General features: G+C 37.2%; 1 protein-coding gene across 1 annotated transcript; it reads right to left on the bottom strand.

Annotated features, from left to right (window-relative positions):
- Positions 1–2,350: 2,350 nt before the first annotated feature.
- LOC103723814 (pentatricopeptide repeat-containing protein At1g80880, mitochondrial) lies at positions 2,351–13,449 on the bottom strand. Its single transcript, XM_008814862.4, has 3 exons — positions 12,831–13,449; positions 9,762–11,100; positions 2,351–3,154 (listed from the first exon to the last, which is right to left on the bottom strand). The coding sequence occupies exons 1-2, from the start codon at positions 13,445–13,447 to the stop codon at positions 10,068–10,070; spliced, it is 1,650 nt and encodes a 549-aa protein (XP_008813084.1). The 5' UTR covers positions 13,448–13,449; the 3' UTR covers positions 2,351–3,154; positions 9,762–10,067.
- Positions 13,450–13,901: the final 452 nt, after the last annotated feature.

Genomic DNA, 13,901 nt, shown 5'->3' with positions numbered 1-13,901 from the left:
TTCTTCCCTTCTTTTCCTCTTCTTTTACTTTCGTTCCCCACTTTCTTCCCTTCTCAAATGCTAGATGCTAGATGGTGGCCTCAAAATCTCCACTTTCTTGGCTTCGAAGCCGAGGTTAGGGCAGCCGCTGAGGGATCGAGCTCCGGCGCGTCTTCGTCTTCGTCCTCGCCGGCAGCTTGTCTACTGAAGAAAATATTTTTTTAAAAAAAATTAAGGCTAAAGCGACGCTTTTAAGCGTATACAACGCTTTTTAAAAGCATCAGAAAAAACTATTTCTACTCAGGTATCGCCAATGCTTCGGCAACGCTTTAGGTAACATCGGGCAGATCTTTACCGGCGCTTATAAGCGTCGGTAAAGAATGTAAAAGACGTCGGAAAAGCTCAGATTTTTTGTAGTGTAAGTGAGATATTATTTAGATATAAATTAAACTTTAATAAAATTAAATTATAAATACTAATATTAACCATATGATATTCATAAAAGATCCGAACAAAATCATTATTCAAATTGCACGTGATATATAAGTAATTAAGAGTCTAAAGCATATTTATTAAACTTGTACGGAGACTGACCTAATCAATGATCCGGCAAATATTCGTCATCAAAATTATTTAAATTAAGAATAAGTAATATAAAATATTAGTAAATTTTTTGTATCAAGTGTTGTCGTTTCTCTCTAAGTTTGGATCAAGTATAAATAAAAAGTAATCATAAATTATCAATTTTCTGGATAGCTTATAAGAAAAAATATATACGAATAAAGGAACATAGAAGTTATTAATATTTTTAAAATAAAATATTTTTTATTTTTTAATCAAAAAAAGAATTTATTGTTTATGAAAATAAATGATTAAAATATTTTGCCACTATATATCAAATAACTATTTAATGATGTGGATAGATTTTTGAATAAGTAAAATAAACTATCTATACATAATGGAATCCAATACTCTACCTTGGTACCCAGAGCGCTTGTCATCTAACTAGTTTGATTTTGGGTATATGGCTTTGCTTATATATCTTTTTTTCTTAATCCAAATCCAAAAAAAAACTTCAAAATCTACATCCAGACCCGATAAGACTTATATGCAAGTATCCAAATCAATTTTCATATCTAAATGGATACCAAACTTTTTTTTATCGGAATCCGCTCTGAACCAGAAACAGAAATGGCTATAGTCGGATTTTGTCCGACCGGTTTTTTACTCTAATTGGAGAACCTGTATCCTCTCCATTGATGATTGAAAACAGAGAGATCCATTTGCAATCAGTAGGATTTTTGAGAGACGTTGTGAGCTCTTTATTTTGGGGTGGAACTGGAAGGTCCATGAGTGGAGCGGCCCATCCAACCATGGACAACGGTCTATTGCACAAATGGTTTATGATTGCAAGCCAAAGCTCTCCAATTCAACCCTAAACTAGAGAGGATCCGAACTCACTTGAGGAAGCCGCATCCCCAAAAAACAGAGACGACAGCTGATAATATGCACCGTTGAGCCTAAGCTTTGCTTTTTGAGGATAAAATGATAACTATTTATAACACAACACAGTCAATGACAACAATAAATAACGGCATTATTTAGTAACATACCTGCTCACACAATAAAATATAATAATTGAAGTAACTATATATTATTTTAATTTTAAAATATCATTTAGTTAGATAAATTAATAAAATTTCAAATTTCACATTAATTACAATGGTTGTTACAATGTTATTTCTTTCCTTCTTTTTTGTTCCATGGGCCTCCAAGCAAGTTCAAGTTGGGCGAAGCTCAACTTTCGGACAGTTTGATTACCTGGGTTGTTATTACGTTAAGAAACAAACCCAGTCAAATACATAATTAGTTGATAAACTCTGTGTGTGTGTGTGTGTGTTATTACGTTAAGAAACAAACCCAGTCAAATACATAATTAGTTGATAAACTCTGTGTGTGTGTGTGTGTGTGTGTGTGTGTGTGAGAGAGAGAGAGAGAGAGAGAGAGAGAGAGGCCTAAACTTGCTACACTTCGGTTCTGTGCGTGTCTGCAAGAATTGTCTGTGGGTTTTTGGCTTTTGTGAACTGTGAGAGTTGTTCATAGACTTGACGTGGGGGTGCACATACACACACGGGCATGCACAAGCATGCACACCTACTTACCTATGCAAATGCATGCAAGTATACATAGTGTATACATACAGAGACATATGTATTTCAGAACATTTGATATGATGGTAGAATAGCACTCTACAGTCAATAAGAATGTCCCTGGTACAATGCTTAAAAAATATATTATTTATCAATGACAATGTGACATACCCCTTAAGTGATAGATCAAAGCCCCACTAGAGTCACAATTACCCTGCATATCTTCTTAACAAAATCAATAAAACTTATAATTATTTATATATACACATACATACATAAATATATGCATGCAAGCCTGTCCAACAGCATCTGAAGCAAAGGCCAAAGGCAGGCCATAGAATTCGACAGTCGTGAAATTTTAGATTTCACAAGCAAAAATTCTATTTGCAGATGAGCAAATGCAAGAGCCCTTTCCTATTGCATACATGAGCATTGACCACAACAAAAATAAACAGTAAAAAATTCATGTAGAGGATTTATAATTGACCACAAAGATATTACTCCACTATGCAACATCTTCCTTCCTGTAATTTCTCCTTGAAGAAGAATTGACTATTTTTCTATTACAAAATACGATGAACTGAGGAAGCTTTTTTAATCTAAGAATCAACTTTTCACCTTTTCTTATAGTGCATGACGTGATTCATACACCTGAAAGCTACATATGCCTTTCCACTACTGCAAAGATGAAAGAGTAGAAAATCTGCATTCAAACCTTCATCATTCAAACCATCATACCTTCCTCAAGTTTAGCATGAATCTTCTCATTGCTCTGGACCGAACCACTCATAGAAATTAATTGGAGATTAAGTTTCTTCCATATGATGTATGAAAATTTGGCCAAACAATGTGCCCAAAGGACCAGACATTCAGTACTGAAATGGCGGCATCAGCATGCCAATTGCAAGTACCACAGCTGTCGGGAGTGTTGCCTGCAGCTTTGGCAAATGAAGTGATGTTAATAACAACTGCAGCTTGGTACCCTGGCATTCAGTGCCATCAACATAGCCCACCACCTGTTAATCCTGAAGAAAGAAGAAAAACATACTTGATTCTTCCATAGAAGGTGGATAATCACTATACTTACATTTCATCAAATAAAACTCTAAGAAACAAGATCACAGTTCCAAAGAACTAAATTAGACAATCAGTTTACCACCACTAATATGGTCACTGTCAGCACATCCAAATAGACAACGATGGAATACAAGGAGACATTATTGCACCAGTTCTTTTTCGTATAAGAAGGTTGCAATATCAAACAGCTATTCCTATTATCTTAAGTAGACTGCTAATTAAATCCCAAGGAAATTTGAAATTTAGAAAGAAGAAAACTTAATCTTACCATTCATTTGGCAGCTCTTCTGACCACGAACCTGGCACACAACCAAATATGAATGTATATAGGCAAAGGCCAGAAGGTATTTCCCAACATTCAGACACCTTTACCTTGATGTCTAAGAAAAGATGCTATTCGCAAGCATAGAGCACTTTCATTCTTCATGACAAAGTTCTAGATTATATCCACTTTCATCCTCTTATTCTAAAAGGTTAATAGGAATATCTTTCCCAAGACCACATGCCATCAAATTCATGAATGTTCCCAGGATGATGACCATCCAAGCAACCTCTAAATGCCAAAGTAATCACCTCGATCCTTGATAAAATCAGGAAGGATAGGAATTTACAGGGACGGTAACTCACTAACGCCACCAAAAACAGGTGTCAGTCTCCCTGGATATCCAGCCACCCAAATTCTTCAACTTTGTTATCTTACCCAAATAATGGAACAAAAATGCTGTCACCAGATCTCCCAAAAGCATTACTTGAAGGCATGAAGAAAAAGGTCTTGAGCAAAAGTAACCCTCAAGTGAAGGCTAAAGAGGAGATCTTTCCAGAGACTCAAAATGTCATTCATCTTAACTTAATCACCACTTTAAAGGCCTCTGACTTTTATAATCTGCCATAAGATGAGACATATTATCCTAAATTATAAAAAACAGCACCCTCCCCTCACCAATAATCAAATCATACATACATGCTCTCCAATGAAACCTATCATCCCAAATGACCCAATTGCTAAAGCCACTCATCCATCAAGGTTCCTCGGCCCTCAGCAAATCTTAGCTAACCTTATAGCTCAATGCACTCTCCCATCCCATGAAATGAAACTATCCTTTGATTTAAAATTTATAAAGTAGATGACAAGGACAAGAATGCTTTATAGAATCCCATTCCTGACATGGAACCAGAGCAATATAATTTTTTGAGAAGAAAAAGCTAGTCTTTCTGATCAATATTACCTAGAAATGGATAGAACAATAGAGAACATGGAAGAAGATGTGGACTTGTTGCAAAGCAACTATTGGAGTTTACATAATTGTATTATTTGATGTAGAAAGTAAGGGTTAAAGTGCCAATCTATATCTCATTGTATCCGCATATGCATGGGCTGGCAAGTTTTGGCAAAAGGGTGCATTATCTCTATATTGTGCACCAATCAAGATGAACATCGCTTTGATATGCACTATTACAACTGATGCATACTGATAGGGGTTAAGTACCAAATTATATCAGGGGGTAGAAGGCTTATGAATTTACGACACTGACCAATTACTGTATTGGTATAAATATATAAGGGCTTGATACACCCCCTAATAGACACATGGTATAGGTTTTGTGTTGACTCCAATAGCGTGCAATGTGGTCACTGTAGGGGCATATCAATAAGGTATGGATATAGGGCTTAGTATAAAGATTTAAAATATTTACTATCACTTTGAGTTTACTACAACACTTGTAGCATCTAAACAACACTTAAAATTTGTTAAAACTTAACACCATTATACATACCATGTAAATTTATCACAAATTGAAAACTTGAGTGTATTGTTAGGCATTGTTTGGTGCAATGGTAAAAGTCTAACGCTAACAAGCACAATAGCACAGATTCAAGTGCTAAGGCAGCCAAAAGGTTAGGACTCTCCCCAATTAGTCCATGATGCCCTTGGCATCGTACGCCCATGACCTAGGCTCAAACCAGCCTAGACCCTGAACCTGAGGGACCCCATCTCCGCTTCCCCCTCTCCTTCAACATACATACCCCACCCTCACCACCTTAGTCCCAAGCCCCCCTATACGCTCTTCTTCTCCTTCCCCTTCTCCTCTTCCCAGTCGAGCCTATCGTCGTTCATCGCTGCCCCGCTGCCATCCGGCGATTGACTCGCCAGCCTCCCTCCTTTTCTCTCTCTCTCTCTCTCTCTCTCTTCTCTTCTTATTCTTCATCCTTCTCTTCTCGCCAAAATGCACCACCACCGCTCAGCACCACCACAGCTAATGACTACCATCCTACCGGTAACATCTCCCTCTCACTCTCTTTTTTCCACTCTCTTGCTCACCCACCCTAAAACCTCATCCCTTCTCTCATCTCTTTCTCAATCTGCTCACTTTCTCCTTTCTTCCATTTCCCATCATTTTGTGCATATAATTGGTGAGAAATTCCTCATCCATCTCTCTCCCCTGGATTTCCCTCTCTAATCTAATTCTAATGTGGGTTTTTATGCATAGAGAGTAGAGACCACAATATTGAGCAAGAGGAAGTCGAATTCAAGTCCTTGGCTTCTAGTTAGAGGCATGATTAAGGTAATTTCCAGCCTATTGCCATATTATCTGATGGATTAATGTAGTTTTGGGGTGGATTTGGGAAAAACCTAGCTCTAGGTCTATGCCATTGGTTATCTCTGCAAGTTTCAGAAAACATGGCTTATATTTTTGAAGTCCTCATGTCCAAGGAATTCCAAAAGGATCAATATCATAAATTCAGGAGATGTATTTTGATAGTTGAGGGCTTATTGTTGCAGAAAAAACCTAGACCTAAAATTGAGGGGACCATCGGGATTATTCAACTTGGCCAAAAGTAAACATAAGATTGGCTCTCATGCTTTTTGTAAAATATTTTTTACCAAGTGTTATAATTGTTGGAGTTTTATTTTTAAATTATGGAATTTTGTATCCCACATGGAATTTTCCAGGTTAATTGGGTTAAGGGTTAATGTAGTTTTGATAAGGTACTTAAAACTGTTAAAAGGCTCAATACGGCTCAAGAGGTTATACTTTGATGTATTAACTATTTGTAATTGTCAAGTATTGAAGAGGATTGATTTGGGTCGAAACTTATATGTTGTACTTAAAACATTCAATACGTTCAACCTAACGAAAGTATTTTTAACTACACACCTCTAAAATATATATTTATGAAAATCATTGTAAAATACCTTGACAATTGTATAATCCACTTTGCAAAACCCTTCCTTAAAATGAAAAACATATTTTCCAATTAAATGTTTAGAGTTTCAGATGTCCTGATCCATATTGCGCCAAACGGATATGGTCTCGACATGGGGCATTGATTAGCATGGGATGTGTGGCAACCCATAACACATATCCACATTGGACCTCTATTGTCGACACGTGGCATGCTCGATACAATATGGTACAGAATTGTTAGCCATCGGCATCGCACCGAAACCAAAACTTTAACCTTCATTCTTGCCAAATATTCTTTATATACATGTAATTGAATCAATAAATCATCCTATCACTGAACTCGTAGATATCTTTGAAACTCATATGTGTGTGCAATTACGGACTATTATTATGTTTGCAGGAAAATAATAAAATCATATGAAACTTTTGCATAACTTTGAATCTTGTATTTTTGAAAGTATTTGAATACTTTTTTGAAAATCATGCATGTATAACACATATTTGAAACTCTTTGGACACCCATGTATAATTAAGGATATTATAACTTGTTTGAGCCATCTTTGTAAAGCGAAAAATAGGATGAAATTATATTGGTAAAATAAATGGAATTTGGCTGTTTGGTTTGGATTGTGAGTCTAGCTAGTGGCTACATGTTCGACCTCGCTAATGGGGTTAAATATTGGCATCTTGATCGTTCTAGAACTTGATTACTTTAGACCTACTCCACAGGGGTTAAATAAGGTACTTTAAGCCTACTTTGAGAGGTTGAATGTAGTACGTTGGGCCTACACCAAGAGGTTAAATGCGGTACTTTGGACCTACTCTGCAGAGGTTAAATGCCATACTTAGAGCCCCGCCACAAGGTTAGTGTGGTTGTAATTGTATAGACTGATAAGTTCATAAACTATTTTGGAAAATGATCATAAATTGCTTATTGAAAACATTTGCATACAAAACTTTGGTTTTGGTATTGGCATGTAAAACACTTCGGAATCATATTTGGAATATTGATTTGAAAATGATTTGCATATATGTCCTTGGAATTATATGTATAGTTTTGATTATGGAAACTCTACCTTTGTTAAATAGATTATTTTGGATCGTGCATCCATAAATTGTTAAAGTTTCTTTTGTTATATTTTGCTCAATCCCTTTGGTTATGGTTGTTATTTACATACTGGGCTTTTAGCTCACTCTTCTTCTTCCTCTTTCTTTTCCTAATCCCAAAGCATGGGAAGAGACTAGAAGAGGTTGAAAAGTGACCTTAAAGTTAGATCCTAGACTTAGCCGAGTCAACTTAGCCTTCATAATTTTGTTTGGAACCCACATTGATATCATTGGTTTTGTAGGACTAATTGGACCTCTTAAAAATTTTGTGAAGTGGTTGTGTTGACCAAATTGTAGTTTTGCCTTGATGTTTAACTTTCAGTTGTTTCAGGATTGGCATCTAGTCAGTTCAAGGTTTAGAAAAATCTAGTTAGTGTTGGAAATTATTATCTCGCTTGTTTTGATGGATTATTGTTAGTTGATTCATTTGCTTTATTTGGTAGGTTCTCGCATGGCATGCACATAGGGCCCAGCCCTGAGGGGGCGTTTGGTAACCCCAACAAGATCACCACGGTGATCTAAGATCCCCGGTGATCTGAATGCTGGGGTGATTTGATCCCTAGTGATTTAAGATCAATGTGTTTGGTAGGCCAAGCTCCAGTGATTAAAAATCTCCGAGTATCCATGAGTAACTTGTTTGATATAGTACGGGGATTCAAGATCAGCGACCACATAATACCACAAATACCCCTGATAATCTTAGATGGATTTTTTGTGTTTTTAATTTTCATGAATCAAAAATGTAAGTCAATATGCTAATTCCTATAATAGCTCCATAATTTTGTCACATATTCTACTTTTAGTAGCCCTTATCATATATTTATTAATCATATAAAATATATTATAATAAAATATTAATATATTTATCAATATATTAATTATTAATATATTATATAAAAATATATTTATTACTCCTATAAATTATTAATCTTATAAAAATATGTTATTTTTTATTATAGAATTAATATTTTTATTTATACTTATAATAGATTTTTTAATACTAATAATTATTTTGATTAGAAAAATAAGGTAAATAGGATTAATATATTAAATATTTTTATTATATAAATATAAATACAATAATATATTTCTCCTATAATTTAAAATTACCCTTCAATAATAATATATATATCATTAATATGATATATAATATCAACATAATATTTTATATATATAATATCATTAATATAATATATAATATCAACATAATATTATATATATATATATATATATATATAACATTGACATAATATATTAATGGTATATTGAGATATCAATTTTTCTGTTAAATTGAGGAATATTTTTGTCTTTAATTTTCAACCCAAGATCACTACCATGGGGTGATCTTGGATTTCCGACCTCAAGGACAGGTATCCCATCACCGAGTTGGGCGGTGATTTGAGGGGTGGAGGTGATACAGGATCACCGCCACGTAGGATCACTGTGGTGCAACCAAACGCGGTGATCTCATCACCTCTACCCACATCACCCTTGATCCTGGGATGATCACCCCATACCAAACGCCCCCTAAGTGTGTTTGGTGGGTTGCTGCATCCCTCGACATGTATTTTATGTTGGGGAGTGGCATTACCTCTCCCAAGACCCCGGATTGCCGAGACCATAACTAGGTATTTTTATATTGGGTATTTTTATGTTGGGTGCGATAACTAGGTATTCAAGATTCATGATCTTAGACTATTGAAAACCAATTTTTGTTCAAATTATATTTAAAGGGCATTAAAAACTGATTAACAAATCCTAATAGAATTCTAAACTAGGACAGAGAATAAAGGAGGGATGGGGAAAAACATATATTCGATAGGATATTACTATTGACAGCGAAAGATCTTTACCTTCCAACACACACACAATCTCATATGGCACCTCACCCGGATCTGAACTTAATGATGCTACAACATGCTCCAATCCTGAAAATAGCATACGTGCCATTTTGATCTTCACTTACTCATCATGTTCAGTATTTAATCTTCCAAACCTCAGTAGAGTGAATTCTTTATTATTAGCATGTCAAATCATTCTGTTAGGTGGGTTCTTGAGTGTTAATGTATTACAACGGGATGTTTAGAGCAAATGAAACAGCAGTATGCAACTGAAACCCACCATGTCTTTTGTTTTTGAAAGCAGTTAATATAAATACATAATCCTTGAACAATGGAATTCAAAAACAGGGTTCACATCCATAACAACATATATTAATGACAATAGAAAATTCACATACATGAAAAATAAGGTGCTTACCTCATAGATGGAAATATCGGGGCAGTCCATTAGTCGGACTTTTTCATGGCTTTCAACTGGAGGATTCCATTTCATGACGACCAACAATGAAAAGGTCTGACCACCAGACTAGATGTGAAAACTTAAGGATGACCTCAAACAAATATGTCTGACATGCTAGAGAATAGGGCTAATTTCTGCCTTCTCTCCATCATAACTACTTCCTCATGCCAATCTAGACCAGAGAACAATTCTATTCTTCACTTCTTCAATAACACAATAATAGGCAGATTCACCTCAAGTGGCAAAAAAGTGCCATGCGATCAGTTAACGAATTTTTGTACCTGTCATACTGTTAAATCTTCCATGCTGTGAGACAATATATTCTTTGCCTCCTCTGCTCCAGTGGTTTTTGTTCTTTGACATAAAGGTCTTGAAGAGCTTCTCAAGTTTAGCATCAGCAGGAAAACCCCTAGATATCATTTCATTGTAAAATTCTAAGGCTTTTGGAATCCAGCCACGTGATACCAGCCCTTGTACCAATGCCATATAGTGGGTAGAGCCGGGAACAACATTGTACTTCTTCATTTCACTCCACATTCTCAATGCACTGTCAGATTTATCGAGGCTGAAAAACTTATCAAAAAGTAGGAGGAAAGTATATCCATTAGGGCCGCAACCAACAATTTTCATTTTATTCATCATCTTTAAAGTTCCTTCTACATCCTCTGCCTTTATGAACGCATGGTAAGTATCAATGTTCGGGTGAAAACCTTTCGCCATCATTTCATCCAGAAACCGTCGAGCTTCCTCTAGCTTGTATGCTTCACATAATGGATATATCATAGAGTTGTATGTTTCAGCATTTGGTTGCAGACCAGCCTCTGTAATTCTTTCAAAGATATTGTTCGCATCCTTTAAGCAATTTTCTTTTGTCAGCACATAGATAAGGGAATTGTAGACCAGAAGATCAGGAACCCAACCTCTCTTCTTCATTTCATCATAAAGCCTTAAAGAATCAAAGAGGTTCCCAACTTTTGAAAAGCAACGAATCATATGGGAGTAACTAGTACCGTCCGGTGTAATACAACAATTTGACATTTCTCTCCATACTCTTTTTGCTTCTACCACGTCACCAATGATATTGCACCAGCCATCCAGAACTACATTAAAGTTGTCAGCTTTAAGTGGATAAAATTTCCGATTAAGAAGAAGAAATTCCTCAGCCTCCTCAACATTCATGTTCTTGCAAAGAGCATGAAGAAGGGCATAATATGCTGCTGAATCTGCATCTATTTTGAATGTCTCCATGGCATGGAATGTTTTTATTGCTTTTCTAGCTTCATTTGCAGCCGCATACCTGCAAATTCATAGGAAAATTTGGTAAAAATCAATTCATATGTGGTTAAAGGTATCCATAAAAATGTGCTGATAAACTATAGTATATAAGGCTCCATAATTACATATTTATTGCACCTCGGTGAAGGGAAAAGAGTAGAAATATAACACTCCAGTCAAAGCATTTAACAATTTGTTTCAATAAGGGAAGAAAGGGCTCCCATGTTTTGCAATGGTACAGACATGTAGAAATGAGGGGATTTTGGCCTTTTCAGTTGTGAACTTTCAGTGCAATGATAGCATTGTTTTCTTGCAATAAGAATCCATGTCAAATCAAATGGTACCAACGAACATCTAACTACATTGACTAGAAACATGAAAGCATTCTTGTCCACTTCATATAGGATCAAAATACTTAATGACACATCTCTAAATATGTGTCTACACATGTATAGAAAGATATATGTCCCTTGAGATGTATGCAAAAAAGCATCGAAAAAGCACAATGCACAAAAACTACAAACTTCATTGTTTATGTTGTAATTCAAATTCATAGACCTCATTACATTCTCCATATAGTAATATCAGTATCACATATTTTAGAATTAAGAATCCATCATTTCAGTCATTAGAAGGGAAGCCTTTCTTCTCATCCCTAAACAAATTCAAGAAGTATCCTGGATATGTCCAATAATTATCTTTTTTTTTTTCAAAAGAAAAAAGGATTCTTAAAATTAGTATCCAACACATATCCTAGGCACAACCTTGGTGCACATCACCATCTTATATTCATCAGCTATTGCATACAATCTAAAGTATCCATTTAATCTACTCAAGGAACAAGTATGGGAATAGATGCACTGCCTATTTGGGGTATCAAACCAAATATTGAAGTATATGCACTTTAGGTTGGGGCATTAAGGCACACATCTTACCATTAAGTACCTTTTTTTTGGAAGTAGGACCACTTAGGGATGACGGCATAAAAAGCACATGAATGATTAAGTGAACCTTGGGAATGGTAACCTTGGATGTGCAAAACAGCATATGATGCAGCCAGTGGCAAGGTAAACCAGCTGACAGAGCTAGTAGTAGTGAAGTTAGCAGGCTGGCAAAGTCGAATAGCAAGAATGTAGGCTAACAAATAAGGAATTGGTTGGAAGAATGATGTCGAGGATGAAAATATTGAGGAAGGCAATGATGATAAAGAATGCGTAACGATAGATATTGAACAGGGTAGTAATGATAAGCTAATCGCTTGGCGAAAGTCTGAAGATGAGGAAAGCGCACTTCAAAACAGGTTTTGGCACTAAGAGTTAATTGACATCAGTGGATGAAGCTGATCTTGAAGTTGTATAGATTTATGGAACGAGATGAAACCAACCTTCAAGCAGCAAGGGTTATAGGTAGCGAGACAAAGGATGTTGTTAGAGGTGCTTCAGTACATTGTGCAATATGATGAAAGAAGAAATGGAAATTTCCTAAGTTCAAGGCACCTAATAGACAAATACACCAATGTCAGTCGGATCGAGACTTGGAAAACTGAAATTAGAGCTTAAGAACTCAATCCTCTACGATCTTCGAAGCCTCTTCTGCTTTAATTCAGAACCCTTACAAATACTCTAACTCTCTATCTCATGAAATAAAAGAAAAACAACAAAGCTGCCTTAATGCAAAACCAAAACCCAGTAGAAGGGAGCTAAATTTAGCTAATGAGCAATCTACATTAGCGAAAAGAGATAAAGTTATCACCTTTCCATCATGATGACCATCGCACGCTGCGTAAGAATCGATTTCCGGTACAACCGGCGCACCAGCCACCACGCAAGGTCGAATCGCCCCTGCTTGCCCAGCACCCAGAGCATCAGATGCCAAGCCCACGGGCAACCCAGGACATGCTCTTCGGCCCACCGCAAGGCAAGGAGCGCGGACTCCCAGTCCCACCTCAGATCCCATAGCGCCCTGCAGACCAAATCCCTGGTGAACTTGACGCCGGAGGAGGCCCGGAGGAACGCCAAGGCCTCCTTGGGCGAGGATGACAGTGATTTCGCCTGGGAGAGCAGTTGGAAGAAGCCCTGGAGGTCGGATTCGTCGACGGGGGTCTTAGGCTGGTCGGAATCGGACTCGAAATCGCTGGAATCGGGGTCGGCCGAGGGACGGAGGGAGGAAAGGAGGGGGCTTTGGGGCTGGGCGCCAAAGGGTGGGAGGCGAGGCGAGGGTGACGCGAAAGCGGAGAAGGAGAGGGCAGAGGGCGCGGGAGAACGAGGTCGGAGCGTTGGAGAGGGGCGAGGAGGAGGGCTTACGAGAAGAGAGCAGAGGAGAAGAGGGAGTCGGGTCTTTCTCCGGGTTACGGTCGCAGCCAGCGCCATCGCGAGGGATTGTGGTACTTTTGGAGCTAAAACAAAAATAAAGTAGGCACGCGATTTTTATTTTTATTTTTTTTATTTTTTTTTATTTTTTTTTTTTTTTGGTTCGGCCCACATGAGCACACCCAACTACATTACTAAAAAGAACACTAGTAAAGTCAGTCGAAATGAGAATTTGCTGGGTTCATAAAAATTCTCCTGAATGCTGCACAGCGAAAGAGGCGACCTAATCAGCAGCTCGGTTCGCTTCCTGAAGGACATGTCTGACTTGAATAGCCCAGCAATTCCGTAGCATCCATCTCATGTCACACAAAAGTGGGTGCTCCACCACCTCTCGCCTCTCCACCAGAAGGCGATCAATCAAGACAGTAGAGTCCCCCTCCAGAATGATCCTGCCGCCTCCAGCACATATCTCACACGGGATAATCCCATCTATGCAGCCCTGAGCTCCGCCTCG

The sequence above is a fragment of the Phoenix dactylifera genome, chromosome 1 (assembly GCF_009389715.1).
Source record: "Phoenix dactylifera cultivar Barhee BC4 chromosome 1, palm_55x_up_171113_PBpolish2nd_filt_p, whole genome shotgun sequence".
Classification (NCBI taxonomy): Eukaryota; Viridiplantae; Streptophyta; class Magnoliopsida; order Arecales; family Arecaceae; genus Phoenix; species Phoenix dactylifera.
The sequence above is the reverse complement of the archived record's forward strand: the minus strand, read 5'-3'. Positions and strand labels throughout refer to the sequence as shown.

Excerpts from the sequence above, each read along its gene's own strand:
- LOC103723814 (XM_008814862.4), bottom strand. The coding sequence starts at position 13,447 with ATGGCGCTGGCTGCGACCGTAACCCGGAGAAAGACCCGACTCCCTCTT. Across the intron at positions 11,101-12,830 it reads ATGGTCATCATGATGGAAAG|GTATGCGGCTGCAAATGAAG; the intron begins GTGATAACTTTA and ends ATGAATTTGCAG.